The 15,824-nt window shown below is 40.0% G+C and overlaps 2 protein-coding genes and 1 long non-coding RNA gene across 3 annotated transcripts; all 3 read left to right on the plus strand.

The window, feature by feature from the left end:
• The first annotated feature begins 375 nt into the window (after window positions 1–375).
• Window positions 376–1,484, plus strand: LOC123505778. The gene is made up of 2 exons (XR_006675251.1): window positions 376–678; window positions 1,086–1,484. It is a non-coding gene; the product is annotated as an uncharacterized LOC123505778 (long non-coding RNA).
• A 5,055-nt stretch (window positions 1,485–6,539) lies between these two features.
• LOC123505776 lies at window positions 6,540–7,553 on the plus strand. Its single transcript, XM_045257454.1, has 2 exons — window positions 6,540–6,676; window positions 7,084–7,553. The coding sequence occupies exons 1-2, from the start codon at window positions 6,668–6,670 to the stop codon at window positions 7,375–7,377; spliced, it is 303 nt and encodes a 100-aa protein (XP_045113389.1). The 5' UTR covers window positions 6,540–6,667; the 3' UTR covers window positions 7,378–7,553.
• Window positions 7,554–9,960: 2,407 nt separating this feature from the next.
• On the plus strand, window positions 9,961–10,981 carry LOC123505777. Its single transcript, XM_045257455.1, has 2 exons — window positions 9,961–10,104; window positions 10,512–10,981. The coding sequence occupies exons 1-2, from the start codon at window positions 10,096–10,098 to the stop codon at window positions 10,803–10,805; spliced, it is 303 nt and encodes a 100-aa protein (XP_045113390.1). The 5' UTR covers window positions 9,961–10,095; the 3' UTR covers window positions 10,806–10,981.
• Window positions 10,982–15,824: the final 4,843 nt, after the last annotated feature.

The raw sequence follows: 15,824 nt of genomic DNA on the forward strand, positions 1-15,824 counted from the left end.
CTCTCTCTCTCTCTCTCTCTCTCTCTCTCTTCCATGTCTTGGTAGGACTGGGACTGTATTGTCTTCCCGAACCATCTGTCTTAACCAGGTGGTGCCAGCGCGTGCACGTTTTTGCGCACTGGAAAAGGTGGAGTGCCGAGGACTGAATTGCATCATTTTATAGTGACGAATGCAGCCATCTCCGGTGTGGCCTATGTAATGTGTGAAAATATGATTTTTCTTTTTCCCAGAAAATAAATGATGTTTAGCATGGCCCCACCTTCCTCTATTATCCTGGCATTTGTCGGTAGATTTTCTTATTAAATGATCGTTGATTAATGGATCAAATATGTAAGTCCGTAAGACAGAATCATTCCTGGTTTTATTACTTAATAAGGGTTCAATAAAATTGCATATAAATCTTACCATGTCCTTGTGTGATGACATGCAACTCTCAAGTAGCTAACTTAAACTCATTACTTCGAGGTCAAGACACGCGAATAGGGTAACCAACCCGTACATGCCAGAAAGGACTTTTTTTCTATGGCAGTTTCAACGCGTCCCCACGAAATAGCTCAAGTTCACAACCCGACACCGTCCGCGGCCACAGGTATAAAGGAGCGGTCTGACAGGACACCAGCACAGACCAGCTGAGTTTGCCTGAGACACCACTTCTCCCAACTCTCCAAAATGAAGTTTGTGAGTATCAGTCAGTGGAGTGTTTTACTTTTGGTTTGATTCACACCACCATTTGTTGGAAATATTTGACATGGAGTGTTGCCACGTCAACACTTGCATAACTTCAACTGTTGAGTGTGTTGTAATCCTTCTCTCGTCCTCACCACTTTCTGGAAAGTGTGTTTTGTAGCCTTGGTGAATAGATACGTGGCTGTTGGTCACCTCAATGGCTCTAGGGACAAAAAAGTGACCCGGAAGTCAGAGTGTCTGGTTTAGACCATCACCATTGTTTTGAAACACTCCATGTCACTAACGTTTGCCTTATTACACAGTTATCTGCTGACATGTCTTGCTGGAACACTTGTTAATTAAAGTATTCATTAGATTGATTAGAACACGTGTCTTATGTGTGTGTGTTTGTCCCGCAGATGTATCTAGCTTTCGTCACCATGGTGGCACTGTCTGTAGTGTTCGCTGCCCCAGAGCCACACAAAAGAAAGGAGGTGGCTTCCTGTCGCGACCAGTGCACCGTGTGGTGCATCCTGTGGTGCACCACCGCCCTGTAGTACATCACCGCCCTGTCGTGCACCACCGTCCTGTCGTGCAACACGTGCCCGTGGTGAAGCATGTTCCCGTGGTACAGCACGTCCCTGTAGTGAGGCACCCTGTCGTGCACCACGGTCCCGTGCTGAAGGGCGGCCACAAGCTGAAGCACGGCTAGATGACAACAATTGTATTGGGAAGGAAGATTGCCACTACCTTCGGATATTCTTCATCTTCACCGCCATCTTCTGACGCACTGGCAGGCTCATGCCATTCATCTCTCACGAACTTGGTTAGATAAATGAATATATATATATATATATATATATATATATATATATATATATATATATATATATATATATATATATATATATATATATATATATATATATATATATATATATATATATATATATATATATATATATATATATATATATATATATATATATATATATATATATATATATATATATATATATATATATATATATATATATATATATATATATATATATATATATATATAGATAGATAGATAGATAGATAGATAGATAGATATCACTATCATGTTTTTTCCCGTCTTGAGAATTTTTTAAATAAAACATTTTTATAGAGCTGTTTTTCTTTTTCTAAACTTGGTGTGGGAGCAAACAATGATTTCGGTGAACCTATTTCTTTACACGAATTTTTGTGCTTATCCTCTCTCTCTCTCTCTCTCTCTCTCTCTCTCTCTCTCTCTCTCTCTCTCTCTCTCTCTCTCTCTCTCTCTCTCTCTCTCTCTCTCTCTCTCTCTCTCTCTCTCTCTCTCTCTCTCTCTCTCTCTCTGTGTGTGTGTGTGTGTGTGTGTGTGTGTGTGTGTGTGTGTGTGTGTGTGTGTGTGCGCGTGTGTGCGCGCTCGCGCGTGCGTCCGTGTGTGTGCCTTTGTGTGTGTTCTTTTTTTTTTTTTATGCAGGGGAGAAAGCCAGCCAAAGGTAATAAATTATAAAAAAAAGGCCCACTTTAGTGCTGGTTTCTTAAAAGCAAAGTAAAGAGTTAGCTAAAACACGGGGACAAATGTCTTGAAACCTTCCTCTTAAAAAAGCAGGTTGGGAGCTCCAGAGTTTACCAAAGAAAGGTGAATGATTGAGAATACTGGTTAACTCTTGCGTTAGAGAGTTAGACAGAATAGGGATGAGAGGAAGAAGAAAGCCTTGTGCAGCTGGGCCGCAGGAGGAGGGGAGGCATGCAGTTAGTAAGATCAGTAGAACAGTTCTCATGAAAATATCGATAGAAGATAGAAAGAGATGCAACATTTCGGCGGTGAGGAAGAGGCTGAAGACAGCCAGTCAGAGGAGGGGAGTTGATGAGACGAAAAGCTTTTGATTCCACCTTATCTAATAAAACTGTGTGAGTGGAACCTCCCAAACATGCGAAGAGTACTCCATACAAGGACGGATAAGGCTCTTGTACAGAGTTAGCAGTTGGAGGGGCGAGAAAAACTGGCGGAGACGCCTCAGAACGCCTAACTTCATTGAAGCTGTTTTAGCAAGAGATGAGATATGAAGTTTCCATTTGAGATTATGAGTAAAGGACAGACTGAGGATATTCATTGTGGAAGAGGAAGACAGTTGAGTGTCATTGAAGAAGAGTGGATATTGTGTGTGTGTGTGTGTGTGTGTGTGTGTGTGTGTGTGTGTGTGTGTGTGTGTGTGTGTGTGTGTGTGTGTGTGTGTGTGTGTGTGTGTATGTATTTATGTGTGTGCGTGTGTTAAAGTGCGGTCAAGTTCTGTTTCCCAAGGAAAGTTTAATAGACTTTAATGAGGTGACCACTTTCCTTCCACATTTATCTTAATGCTTCAAATGCTAGCAAAGGTAAATAAAAAGTCTTGTGGAGGGAAGAAGTTATGCAGTTATCAAATTCAGGAGACCAGTGACCATGACTGACTCGTAAAGGATTGCAAGAGGTGTGATGTTGACTCAGTGTTAGTTTATTGAGACGAGTTGATGACACGAGAGACTTGTTTTCCATTTTTTAATACACTAGTATAAATGTAATCTCACACCTCTCCTCCACATATATGAGCTGTAATACACACGAGGACGGGTTATTTCCATGCATAGAGTTGCACTTGAGAAGAGGAAAATGTATCCCGAGATGATGCAGAACATGAAATTGTTTTGCCAAGAGAATGTCTGGATATTTTGAGATTTGTTGGGAAAGCACAACCTATACTTATAATGAACACTTGAAAATGAACACTTAAGTCTCAATCTACATTTTTTGTCGTTGTGTATGTGTGTGTGTGTGTGTGTGTGTGTGTGTGTGTGTGTGTGTGTGTGTGTGGGTTGTATATGTGTTCTATTTTAGGGTGTCATAAAAATCTGGAGAACCACTACTGTTGGCAAAGACATGACTTCCTGCGTTCATTTTCCATGTTATGCATTATTTTTCTAATCGGAAGGCTATAATTGTTGCCTCAAAGCATCTAAGTGACAGTTAAAAAGAAGTATATCATTTAATGACTGTTGCTTCTGAGAAGGTTATGAAAATCAGAGCAATTTTCATCAAACTAATCTTAATGGCGGGTTTCGGAGAAGCAACTTGAACAAAATAATTTGGTTGATTTATTCGTTCCTTCACAAAAGTCTACAAGCGTAATTTAGGTGTTGATATTGACGTATTTCATTGAAAGTTACAAGCTAAACAGATAGATTAGAAGCAAGAGCTATTGAACAGAGGCTGTTTTATGGATATGGAGATAAACGTATGTATCTACGTAAACTAACTTTCATATTTGCACTTATAAAAGTATCTCCAGTGGGGACAGCTTTAAATAGATAATTGCGTAAGTAACGGGAAGTAGTTTATATATGATGGTAAGTCTGAAGACTACATCTGTTATAGGAATCATTGATAATAATGATATCAGAAATATGGCAACAACAACAACCAAAATGATAACAATAATTATTATGATAATAATGAAATGATAATGATAATAGTAATAATGATAATGATAATAATAATAATAATAATAATAGTAATAATAGTAGTAGTAGTAGTAGTAGTAGTAGTAGTAGTAGTAGTAGTAGTAGTAATAATAATAATAATAATAATAATAATAATAATAATAATAATAATAATAATAATAATAATAATAATAATAATAATAATAATAATAATAATGAAAATGATAATAATAATTATTATTATTATTATTATTATTATTATTATTATTATTATTATTGTTATTGTTATTATTATTATTATTATTATTATTATTATTATTATTATTATTATTATGTGTGTATGTGTGTGTGTTGTCATTATTATTATTATTATTATTATTATTATTATTATTATTATTATTATTATTATTATTAATATTGTTCTTGTTGCTGTTGTTATTATTATTACTTTTACTATTATTATATCATTATCATCATTAACGTTATTGTTATAATTATTACTATTATCATTATTATTATTATAATGAGACAAAGAAATAATTATTTGTGGCTTTGAAACAATGTCATCATCAGAATGTTACAAATTGGTAATTCTGAAAGAAATTGCTTTATTTATTACTTGAAGGAAAATTATGAAGTACAGTGTGTTTTGTTTGTGTAGGGAGCTGATTCCAGAGTTTGGCTCCGCTGTATGAAACACTGTGTGGTGTGAGGCCCCAGCATGGAGACAGTGTGAGGTGATCTGCCCTGCTTACAGTGTGTGTTATTCATGGAAATCCAGAGTCCAATAATAATGAATGTGAATGTAGAGCACCATGTATAAATAAGTTTGTCTGAAGAAATGATGTGTACTTCTAGCAACTTGTTATTCTGGAAAAAGGGAGACGTATGATCATACAACTTTGTGATACATGACAGGCATGAACATCTTTTTCTGGTGTGTGTGTGTGTGTGTGTGTGTGTGTGTGTGTGTGTGTGTGTGTGTGTGTGTGTGTGTGTGTGTGTGCGCGCGTGCGCGCGCGCAGTGGAGAGACTATAACGGAGTTCTTGTTTGCTCCTCCCCATACTGTATAGCAGCATAAGGAATGAAGATATACTAATGTTAAATTCAAAATTCATTTAATACGTATTAGTCAATTATTTCCGTCGGTATAGAAATTACATTCCTGATGGTAAGCGTATCAATTCTCCATAATAGTTTGTTATCAATAGTTAGTCCAAGAAGTTTTATTTCTTTGAATTAATATACTTTGAGGTTATTGATTTTTTGATTAATTTGTGTTAGATAACTCATGAAAGATTGTGATTCCATGAAGATACTTGTCTCTGAAGCGTATTGCAATTAGTTTCCACTCAGATCCTTTGTTACTGCATGTACGTAGTACCATTTATCAAGGTCTCGATGTTTCAATATTCACACACACACACACACACACACACACACACACACACACACACACACACACACACACACACACACACACACACACACACACACACACACACTCTCTCTCTCTCTCTCTCTCTCTCTCTCTCTCTCTCTCTCTCTCTCTCTCTCTCTCTCTCTCTCTCTCTCTCTCTCTCAGTTATATAATGATCCCACGGAAATATCTTACACTATAATAATATGGTTGCAAGATGGCGCCGACCAACATGGCAGACCAGTCATAGGATCATCTGTTCAATCCGGGAGAAAGAGAGAGAGAGAGAGAGAGAGAGAGAGAGAGAGAGAGAGAGAGAGAGAGAGAGAGAGAGAGAGAGAGAGAGAGAGAGAGAGAGAACCTCGTGTGTGTGTGTGTGTGTGTGTGTGTGTGTGTGTGTGTGTGTGTGTGTGTGTGTGTGTGTGTGTGTAATTCACCTCGGTCGCCTGCTGGTCACCCATCCAGTCTTTCCCATTACGGAGCGAGCTCAGAGCTCATAGACCGATCTTCGGGTAGGACTGAGACCACATCAACACACAACACACACTGAGAAAGCGAGGCCACAACCCCTCGAGTTACATCCCGTACCTATTTACTGCTAGGTGTACAGGGCCCACAAAGTAAGAGGCTTGCCCATTTGCCTCGCCGACTCGGGACTTGAACCCGGTCCTCTCGATTGTGAGTCGAGCGCGCTAACCACTACACTACGGTGTGTGTGTGTGTGTGTGTGTGTGTGTGTGTGTGTGTGTAGACGGACGTAAACTATCCTTGGAGACGCTGAATCGCCACACTTAGCAAAACAACGGAAGCGACAGAGACATCTCACCAGGTAGTCCAGGCGCTAATAAGGATTGATTCCGGGTTGAATTTAACAAACCGCATCGTGAGTCAGACCCACGGATAGGGAAGCTGTACCGTACTTGTGAGGAGGGTCGGTTTTTCTATGGAGAATCCACCTAAATTCGCGCTTAATAGTTCAAGTTCACAACCCGACACCGTCCGCGGCCACAGGTATAAAGGAGCGGTCTGACAGGACACCAGCACAGACCAGCTGAGTTTGCCTGAGACACCACTTCTCCCAACTCTCCAAAATGAAGTTTGTGAGTATCAGTCAGTGGAGTGTTTTACTTTTGGTTTGATTCACACCACCATTTGTTGGAAATATTTGACATGGAGTGTTGCCACGTCAACACTTGCATAACTTCAACTGTTGAGTGTGTTGTAATCCTTCTCTCGTCCTCACCACTTTCTGGAAAGTGTGTTTTGTAGCCTTGGTGAATAGATACGTGGCTGTTGGTCACCTCAATGGCTCTAGGGACAAAAAAGTGACCCGGAAGTCAGAGTGTCTGGTTTAGACCATCACCATTGTTTTGAAACACTCCATGTCACTAACGTTTGCCTTATTACACAGTTATCTGCTGACATGTCTTGCTGGAACACTTGTTAATTAAAGTATTCATTAGATTGATTAGAACACGTGTCTTATGTGTGTGTGTTTGTCCCGCAGATGTATCTAGCTTTCGTCACCATGGTGGCACTGTCTGTAGTGTTCGCTGCCCCAGAGCCACACAAAAAGAAAGGAGGTGGCTTCCTGTCGCGACCAGTGCACCGTGTGGTGCATCCTGTGGTGCACCACCGCCCTGTAGTGCATCACCGCCCTGTCGTGCACCACCGTCCTGTCGTGCAACACGTGCCCGTGGTGAAGCATGTTCCCGTGGTACAGCACGTCCCTGTAGTGAGGCACCCTGTCGTGCACCACGGTCCCGTGCTGAAGGGCGGCCACAAGCTGAAGCACGGCTAGATGACAACAATTGTATTGGGAAGGAAGATTGCCACTACCTTCGGATATTCTTCATCTTCACCGCCATCTTCTGACGCACTGGCAGGCTCATGCCATTCATCTCTCACGAATTTATCTCACCTACATATTTTTGTATTGATTCCTTTTTTGTGATTTTTAATAAAACTAAAGATGTATACATTTTTTTCTTAGATTACCACGTGTAAACGTACATCAAAAATTGTTTGGAGAAGTTTGTTTCTTCGCTATCATATTTTAGTGAATTTCTGAGTTAAAGCTGAACGTTACACACACACACACACACACACACACACACACACACACACACACACACACACACACACACACACACACACACACACACACACACACACAACAATATACAGGATAGCCAGTTTTGGTGGGCACCATCAGACTCAGTATATAGTGACTGTAGAATCAAAATTTATTATCAGAACTTGATAAATAAAAAAGAAAATGGTATTACGTGCATGAAGATAGTAAGAAAATGTTTATAAAAGGTTTTACATGCATATGAATTACACACACACACACACACACACACACACACACACACACACACACACACACACACACACACACACACACACACACACACACACACATAGTTCTGAATGGGGCGTGGTAAAACACTTCAGAAGTTCGTCGTGACTGCAAGTCACGGCAAACTTATGAATTAATTTATTCCTCCATAGTGAAAACTTTTGTGCTACCTCCAACTATCAACCGTTCAGAAGGAAAAAGAAAAAAAAACGAAAAAAAAAAAAACTTAATTTTGTTACTGCACATCTCCACAACCCGCTGCTCGCCCTGTCCCAGGGAGTCTGAGAACAATGATTTGGTCAGGAGCCCATTCTGGTCCATCACATATGAAAATTGGGATTTGAATCTCAGAAACATTCTATCGGTAACTTTTGACAGCACATCTTTCTTATTTCATGACATTTCTTCGTCAGACACACCGATTCGCCATGTTCTGCATTTTTCGACTTCTCGTCATGAGCGAAGGCTTCTGCCGGACAACTTCCTCAGTTCCATCGCTTCATCACTACAGGTAGAACTACAGCGCACAAAATGCGCGAATTATGTGTCATGACTCATTTCATATACAGGATAGCCAGTTTTGGTAGACTCCATCAGACTCAGTAGTTACTGTTAGAATCAAGATGTATTATAAAAAATCTTGATAAGTAAAAAAGAAAATGGTATTACGCGTGTGAAGATGGTAAGAAAATATTCATAAAAGGTTTTACATGTTTATGCTCTCTATTTTCCTCAGTTGATCCATGAATGATGAAATATATTATTACATTACGTAAGAAAAACTCTCTTGAACACGATAGTGTGATCAGAATGGAGAGAAAGCTCCACATATTGAAAACACAGCGTCACTTATAGCAATATGTCACTTGATTCAACCATGTGGGCGGCGCGACACATGGTGTGATGGTTGGCGGTAAGGCAGAGTTCTAGGAATGGGGAACGGGGTAGTAGCGACGCAGCGGTTGCCATTTAGAAATGTGTGTGTGTGTGTGTGTGTGTGTGTGTGTGTGCGTGTGCGTGTGCACACACACACACACACACACACACACACACACACACACACACATTAATAGATAGATATAGATACATTTTTCCTTCTAAGTAAGCAGGGTTTGAAAGATTGATATAGGCAAAATTTGTCTCATGATAGCTCAGCTTTGATGAATTAATTCCATTCAAACTTACAATAAATGTTTTGGGGAGTGAAGTGTATCAAAACAGCCTAAATAACATGAAATACCTTTGCTTTTCTAAAGAGAGTTACATATTTTCGTTATACAGTTATTTTTATAGACTGATTTTATTTATTTATTTTCATTTGCCAACAAACCCAATATAATCCAGCGTCTGTATTTACTGGCAGTTCACTCCATCGGCGTATTTCAATATTATACCAGGATCCTCCACTCATACAGTATTTTACGTAACTACGAATATTTCATATCGTTATCCGCTCTCAAAGTACATTGCAGCATTATGTTTCCTCGTATCTTCCATAACTATTTGCAGTGTTATTTTTTTTTCATTTGTATGTTAGCCTCTTTAGTACGCTGCCATGTATAATACTAATTACTTGTATTTACCTTCACCTCACCTAGTACATGAATTAATCGGTGCCTTCACTTCATTAGCTACACACTTGTGAATTCCGAAACATTAATCCACTATGGTTTTCCGACACGAACTCGTGCATCACCATACTCGTATGGTGAGTCCTCGTGACACGTCAGGCTTCACTATGTTATGAATCTTGTCAGTCAACACATATTAATTACACTACGACTAGAAAATAGAAACTAGTGTGTGTGTGTGTGTGTGTGTGTGTGTGTGTGTGTGTGTGTGTGTGTGAAGGTGGACATAAACTATCCTTGGAAGTATTTAACAATGGAAAAGAAAAGACAAAGACACTTGATCAGATAGTCAAAGCGCTAATAAGGTTTTTTTTTTTTTTCGGGATGTTAGATTTAATAGACAGGCTCGCGAGCCAGACCCTCAGATAGGGAAGTTGTACCATACTTGTGAGGAAGGTCGGTTTTTTTTAAGGTTCACAACCCGACACCGTCCGCGGCCACAGGTATAAAGGAGCGGTCTGACAGGACACCAGCACAGACCAGCTGAGTTTGCCTGAGACACCACTTCTCCCAACTCTCCAAAATGAAGTTTGTGAGTATCAGTCAGTGGAGTGTTTTACTTTTGGTTTGATTCACACCACCATTTGTTGGAAATATTTGACATGGAGTGTTGCCACGTCAACACTTGCATAACTTCAACTGTTGAGTGTGTTGTAATCCTTCTCTCGTCCTCACCACTTTCTGGAAAGTGTGTTTTGTAGCCTTGGTGAATAGATACGTGGCTGTTGGTCACCTCAATGGCTCTAGGGACAAAAAAGTGACCCGGAAGTCAGAGTGTCTGGTTTAGACCATCACCATTGTTTTGAAACACTCCATGTCACTAACGTTTGCCTTATTACACAGTTATCTGCTGACATGTCTTGCTGGAACACTTGTTAATTAAAGTATTCATTAGATTGATTAGAACACGTGTCTTATGTGTGTGTGTTTGTCCCGCAGATGTATCTAGCTTTCGTCACCATGGTGGCACTGTCTGTAGTGTTCGCTGCCCCAGAGCCACACAAAAAGAAAGGAGGTGGCTTCCTGTCGCGACCAGTGCACCGTGTGGTGCATCCTGTGGTGCACCACCGCCCTGTAGTGCATCACCGCCCTGTCGTGCACCACCGTCCTGTCGTGCAACACGTGCCCGTGGTGAAGCATGTTCCCGTGGTACAGCACGTCCCTGTAGTGAGGCACCCTGTCGTGCACCACGGTCCCGTGCTGAAGGGCGGCCACAAGCTGAAGCACGGCTAGATGACAACAATTGTATTGGGAAGGAAGATTGCCACTACCTTCGGATATTCTTCATCTTCACCGCCATCTTCTGACGCACTGGCAGGCTCATGCCATTCATCTCTCACGAATTTATCTCACCTACATATTTTTGTATTGATTCCTTTTTTGTGATTTTTAATAAAACTAAAGATGTATACATTTTTTTCTTAGATTACCACGTGTAAACGTACATCAAAAAATTGTTTGGAGAAGTTTGTTTCTTCGCTATCATATTTTTAGTGAATTTCTGAGTTAAAGCTGAACGTTACACACACACACACACACACACACACACACACACACACACACACACACACACACACACACACACACACACACACACACACACACACACACACAACAATATACAGGATAGCCAGTTTTGGTGGGCACCATCAGACTCAGTATATAGTGACTGTAGAATCAAAATTTATTATCAGAACTTGATAAATAAAAAAGAAAATGGTATTACGTGCATGAAGATAGTAAGAAAATGTTTATAAAAGGTTTTACATGCATATGAATTACACACACACACACACACACACACACACACACACACACACACACACACACACACACACACACACACACACACACACACACACACACACACACACACACACACATAGTTCTGAATGGGGCGTGGTAAAACACTTCAGAAGTTCGTCGTGACTGCAAGTCACGGCAAACTTATGAATTAATTTATTCCTCCATAGTGAAAACTTTTGTGCTACCTCCAACTATCAACCGTTCAGAAGGAAAAAGAAAAAAAAACGAAAAAAAAAAAAACTTAATTTTGTTACTGCACATCTCCACAACCTGCTGCTCGCCCTGTCCCAGGAGTCTGAGAACAATGATTTGGTCAGGAGCCCATTCTGGTCCATCACATATGAAAATTGGGATTTGAATCTCAGAAACATTCTATCGGTAACTTTTGACAGCACATCTTTCTTATTTCATGACATTTCTTCGTCAGACACACCGATTCGCCATGTTCTGCATTTTTCGACTTCTCGTCATGAGCGAAGGCTTCTGCCGGACAACTTCCTCAGTTCCATCGCTTCATCACTACAGGTAGAACTACAGCGCACAAAATGCGCGAATTATGTGTCATGACTCATTTCATATACAGGATAGCCAGTTTTGGTAGACTCCATCAGACTCAGTAGTTACTGTTAGAATCAAGATGTATTATAAAAAATCTTGATAAGTAAAAAAGAAAATGGTATTACGCGTGTGAAGATGGTAAGAAAATATTCATAAAAGGTTTTACATGTTTATGCTCTCTATTTTCCTCAGTTGATCCATGAATGATGAAATATATTATTACATTACGTAAGAAAAACTCTCTTGAACACGATAGTGTGATCAGAATGGAGAGAAAGCTCCACATATTGAAAACACAGCGTCACTTATAGCAATATGTCACTTGATTCAACCATGTGGGCGGCGCGACACATGGTGTGATGGTTGGCGGTAAGGCAGAGTTCTAGGAATGGGGAACGGGGTAGTAGCGACGCAGCGGTTGCCATTTAGAAATGTGTGTGTGTGTGTGTGTGTGTGTGTGTGTGTGTGTGTGTGTGTGCACACACACACACACACACACACACACACACACACACACACACACACATTAATAGATAGATATAGATACATTTTTCCTTCTAAGTAAGCAGGGTTTGAAAGATTGATATAGGCAAAATTTGTCTCATGATAGCTCAGCTTTGATGAATTAATTCCATTCAAACTTACAATAAATGTTTTGGGGAGTGAAGTGTATCAAAACAGCCTAAATAACATGAAATACCTTTGCTTTTCTAAAGAGAGTTACATATTTTCGTTATACAGTTATTTTTATAGACTGATTTTATTTATTTATTTTCATTTGCCAACAAACCCAATATAATCCAGCGTCTGTATTTACTGGCAGTTCACTCCATCGGCGTATTTCAATATTATACCAGGATCCTCCACTCATACAGTATTTTACGTAACTACGAATATTTCATATCGTTATCCGCTCTCAAAGTACATTGCAGCATTATGTTTCCTCGTATCTTCCATAACTATTTGCAGTGTTATTTTTTTCATTTGTATGTTAGCCTCTTTAGTACGCTGCCATGTATAATACTAATTACTTGTATTTACCTTCACCTCACCTAGTACATGAATTAATCGGTGCCTTCACTTCATTAGCTACACACTTGTGAATTCCGAAACATTAATCCACTATGGTTTTCCGACACGAACTCGTGCATCACCATACTCGTATGGTGAGTCCTCGTGACACGTCAGGCTTCACTATGTTATGAATCTTGTCAGTCAACACATATTAATTACACTACGACTAGAAAATAGAAACTAGTGTGTGTGTGTGTGTGTGTGTGTGTGTGTGTGTGTGTGTGTGTGAAGGTGGACATAAACTATCCTTGGAAGTATTTAACAATGGAAAAGAAAAGACAAAGACACTTGATCAGATAGTCAAAGCGCTAATAAGGTTTTTTTTTTTTTTCGGGATGTTAGATTTAATAGACAGGCTCGCGAGCCAGACCCTCAGATAGGGAAGTTGTACCATACTTGTGAGGAAGGTCGGTTTTTTTTTTAAGGTTCACAACCCGACACCGTCCGCGTCCACAGGTATAAAGGAGCGGTCTGACAGGACACCAGCACAGACCAGCTGAGTTTGCCTGAGACACCACTTCTCCCAACTCTCCAAAATGAAGTTTGTGAGTATCAGTCAGTGGAGTGTTTTACTTTTGGTTTGATTCACACCACCATTTGTTGGAAATATTTGACATGGAGTGTTGCCACGTCAACACTTGCATAACTTCAACTGTTGAGTGTGTTGTAATCCTTCTCTCGTCCTCACCACTTTCTGGAAAGTGTGTTTTGTAGCCTTGGTGAACAGATACGTGGCTGTTGGTCACCTCAATGGCTCTAGGGACAAAAAAGTGACCCGGAAGTCAGAGTGGCTGGAGACAGGAATGAAGGGAAAAGCCTCGTTCTATTGTCTGGTTTAGACCATCACCATTGTTTTGAAACACTCCATGTCACTAACGTTTGCCTTATTACACAGTTATCTGCTGACATGTCTTGCTGGAACACTTGTTAATTAAAGTATTCATTAGATTGATTAGAACACGTGTCTTATGTGTGTGTGTTTGTCCCGCAGATGTATCTAGCTTTCGTCACCATGGTGGCACTGTCTGTAGTGTTCGCTGCCCCAGAGCCACACAAAAAGAAAGGAGGTGGCTTCCTGTCGCGACCAGTGCACCGTGTGGTGCATCCTGTGGTGCACCACCGCCCTGTGGTGCACCATCGCCCTGTCGTGCAACACGTACCCGTGGTGAAGCATGTTCCCGTGGTACAGCACGTCCCTGTAGTGAGGCACCCTGTCGTGCACCACGGTCCCGTGCTGAAGGGCGGCCACAAGCTGAAGCACGGCTAGATGACAACAATTGTATTGGGAAGGAAGATTGCCACTACCTTCGGATATTCTTCACCTCCACCGCCATCTTCTGACGCACTGGCAGGCTCATGCCATTCATCTCTCACAAATTTATCTTACCTACATATTTTTATGCAGTGTTACAGTCCTTGTCCCTTTCTTTTATTTAATAAAGTTCTCATAATTTTAATGATGCTATTTATTCCACCTAAATTTGGCAGTCTGCTTATTGGCGAAGCTTTTACTTTGGTGTCAAGGCGTCAATTGAGCAGTGTTGAGCGGGTAACAGTTACAGAGTTGCCATGTATGTTTCAAAAATCGCTCGTAACAACTACTTTATTAGTATGTTACCTGTAAAAATTTCTTCGCTGACGCAACTAAGATTTAATGTCATTTGCTAAGTGTTTCATGTAAAGCTTTGACTGCCTACATTGTACATTATACATGCTCGGTAAGAGTAATATTCTCCTTCCTGTTGGTGGGTAAAACAGGGTGGCGATCTCATCGTTCTTATTCGCTGCAGGAGGCCAGAAAGCCCTGCAAGAGCCTATTTAAGGCCTCTCGCCACATTGTAGAGGTGCTGGTATTCTGGGGGCAGCTAACCGAGTTCAAGGTAGCTGTAAGAGCTGTGAAACCTGTCGTCTTAATAATATATATATATATATATATATATATATATATATATATATATATATATATATATATATATATATATATATATATATATATTCACACACACACACACACACACACACACACACACACACACACACACACACACACACACACACACACACACACACACACACACACACACACACACATACAGACACACACTCACATTATGCACAAGACAATTAGACCACGGGCAGAAATGATTTTAGAAAACTAGTTGCTTCTCATCAGGGAAACGAAATGAAAATAGAGACCTAATTGAGGAATGAAAATGTCTTGAAATTGTTCTCTTAAACAAGGTCTCTTCATAAAAATGGGAAAATACAATTTCAGGCAAGGATTCCAGAATTCATTGGTAATGGTTATAAAAGAATGAAGATAGCGATTAAGTTTTGCTGTAAAAGGGTCGACAGAATACTGATGAGAGTGAATAGAAAGTCTTGTGCATTGAAACCATGATTTAAGCCAATTCAGAAGTATATTCAACATGGAAATAAGACCCGAATATTCTAAGAGATGCAACACTGCGCAGAATAAGAGAGAGTAAAGAAAGTCAGTCTGAAGATTGGTGTAGCATCGTATTTCTTCCACTTTAGCGAAGTTAAGGAGAATATATTTTAACTATATCCAAGAAGAACTAAATGGAACTCTCCATTCTCTATCTCTACCATGCACACTCCACATGAGAGCAAATAATGATCCTGTACAGAGTGAGTAAATGTGACGGAGGAGGAGAATTAGGATAACGGACACAGTACAACTTCAGCCTTTTTGAGTGTTGTTTTAGCAAATGAAAATATATTGCATTTTCTGTTCAGAATTAAGGTGAATGACAGACTAAGATTGTTTAGTGTAGAGGAGGAAAAAGTTGT

This window comes from Portunus trituberculatus, chromosome 18 (genome assembly GCF_017591435.1).
Source record: "Portunus trituberculatus isolate SZX2019 chromosome 18, ASM1759143v1, whole genome shotgun sequence".
Classification (NCBI taxonomy): Eukaryota; Metazoa; Arthropoda; class Malacostraca; order Decapoda; family Portunidae; genus Portunus; species Portunus trituberculatus.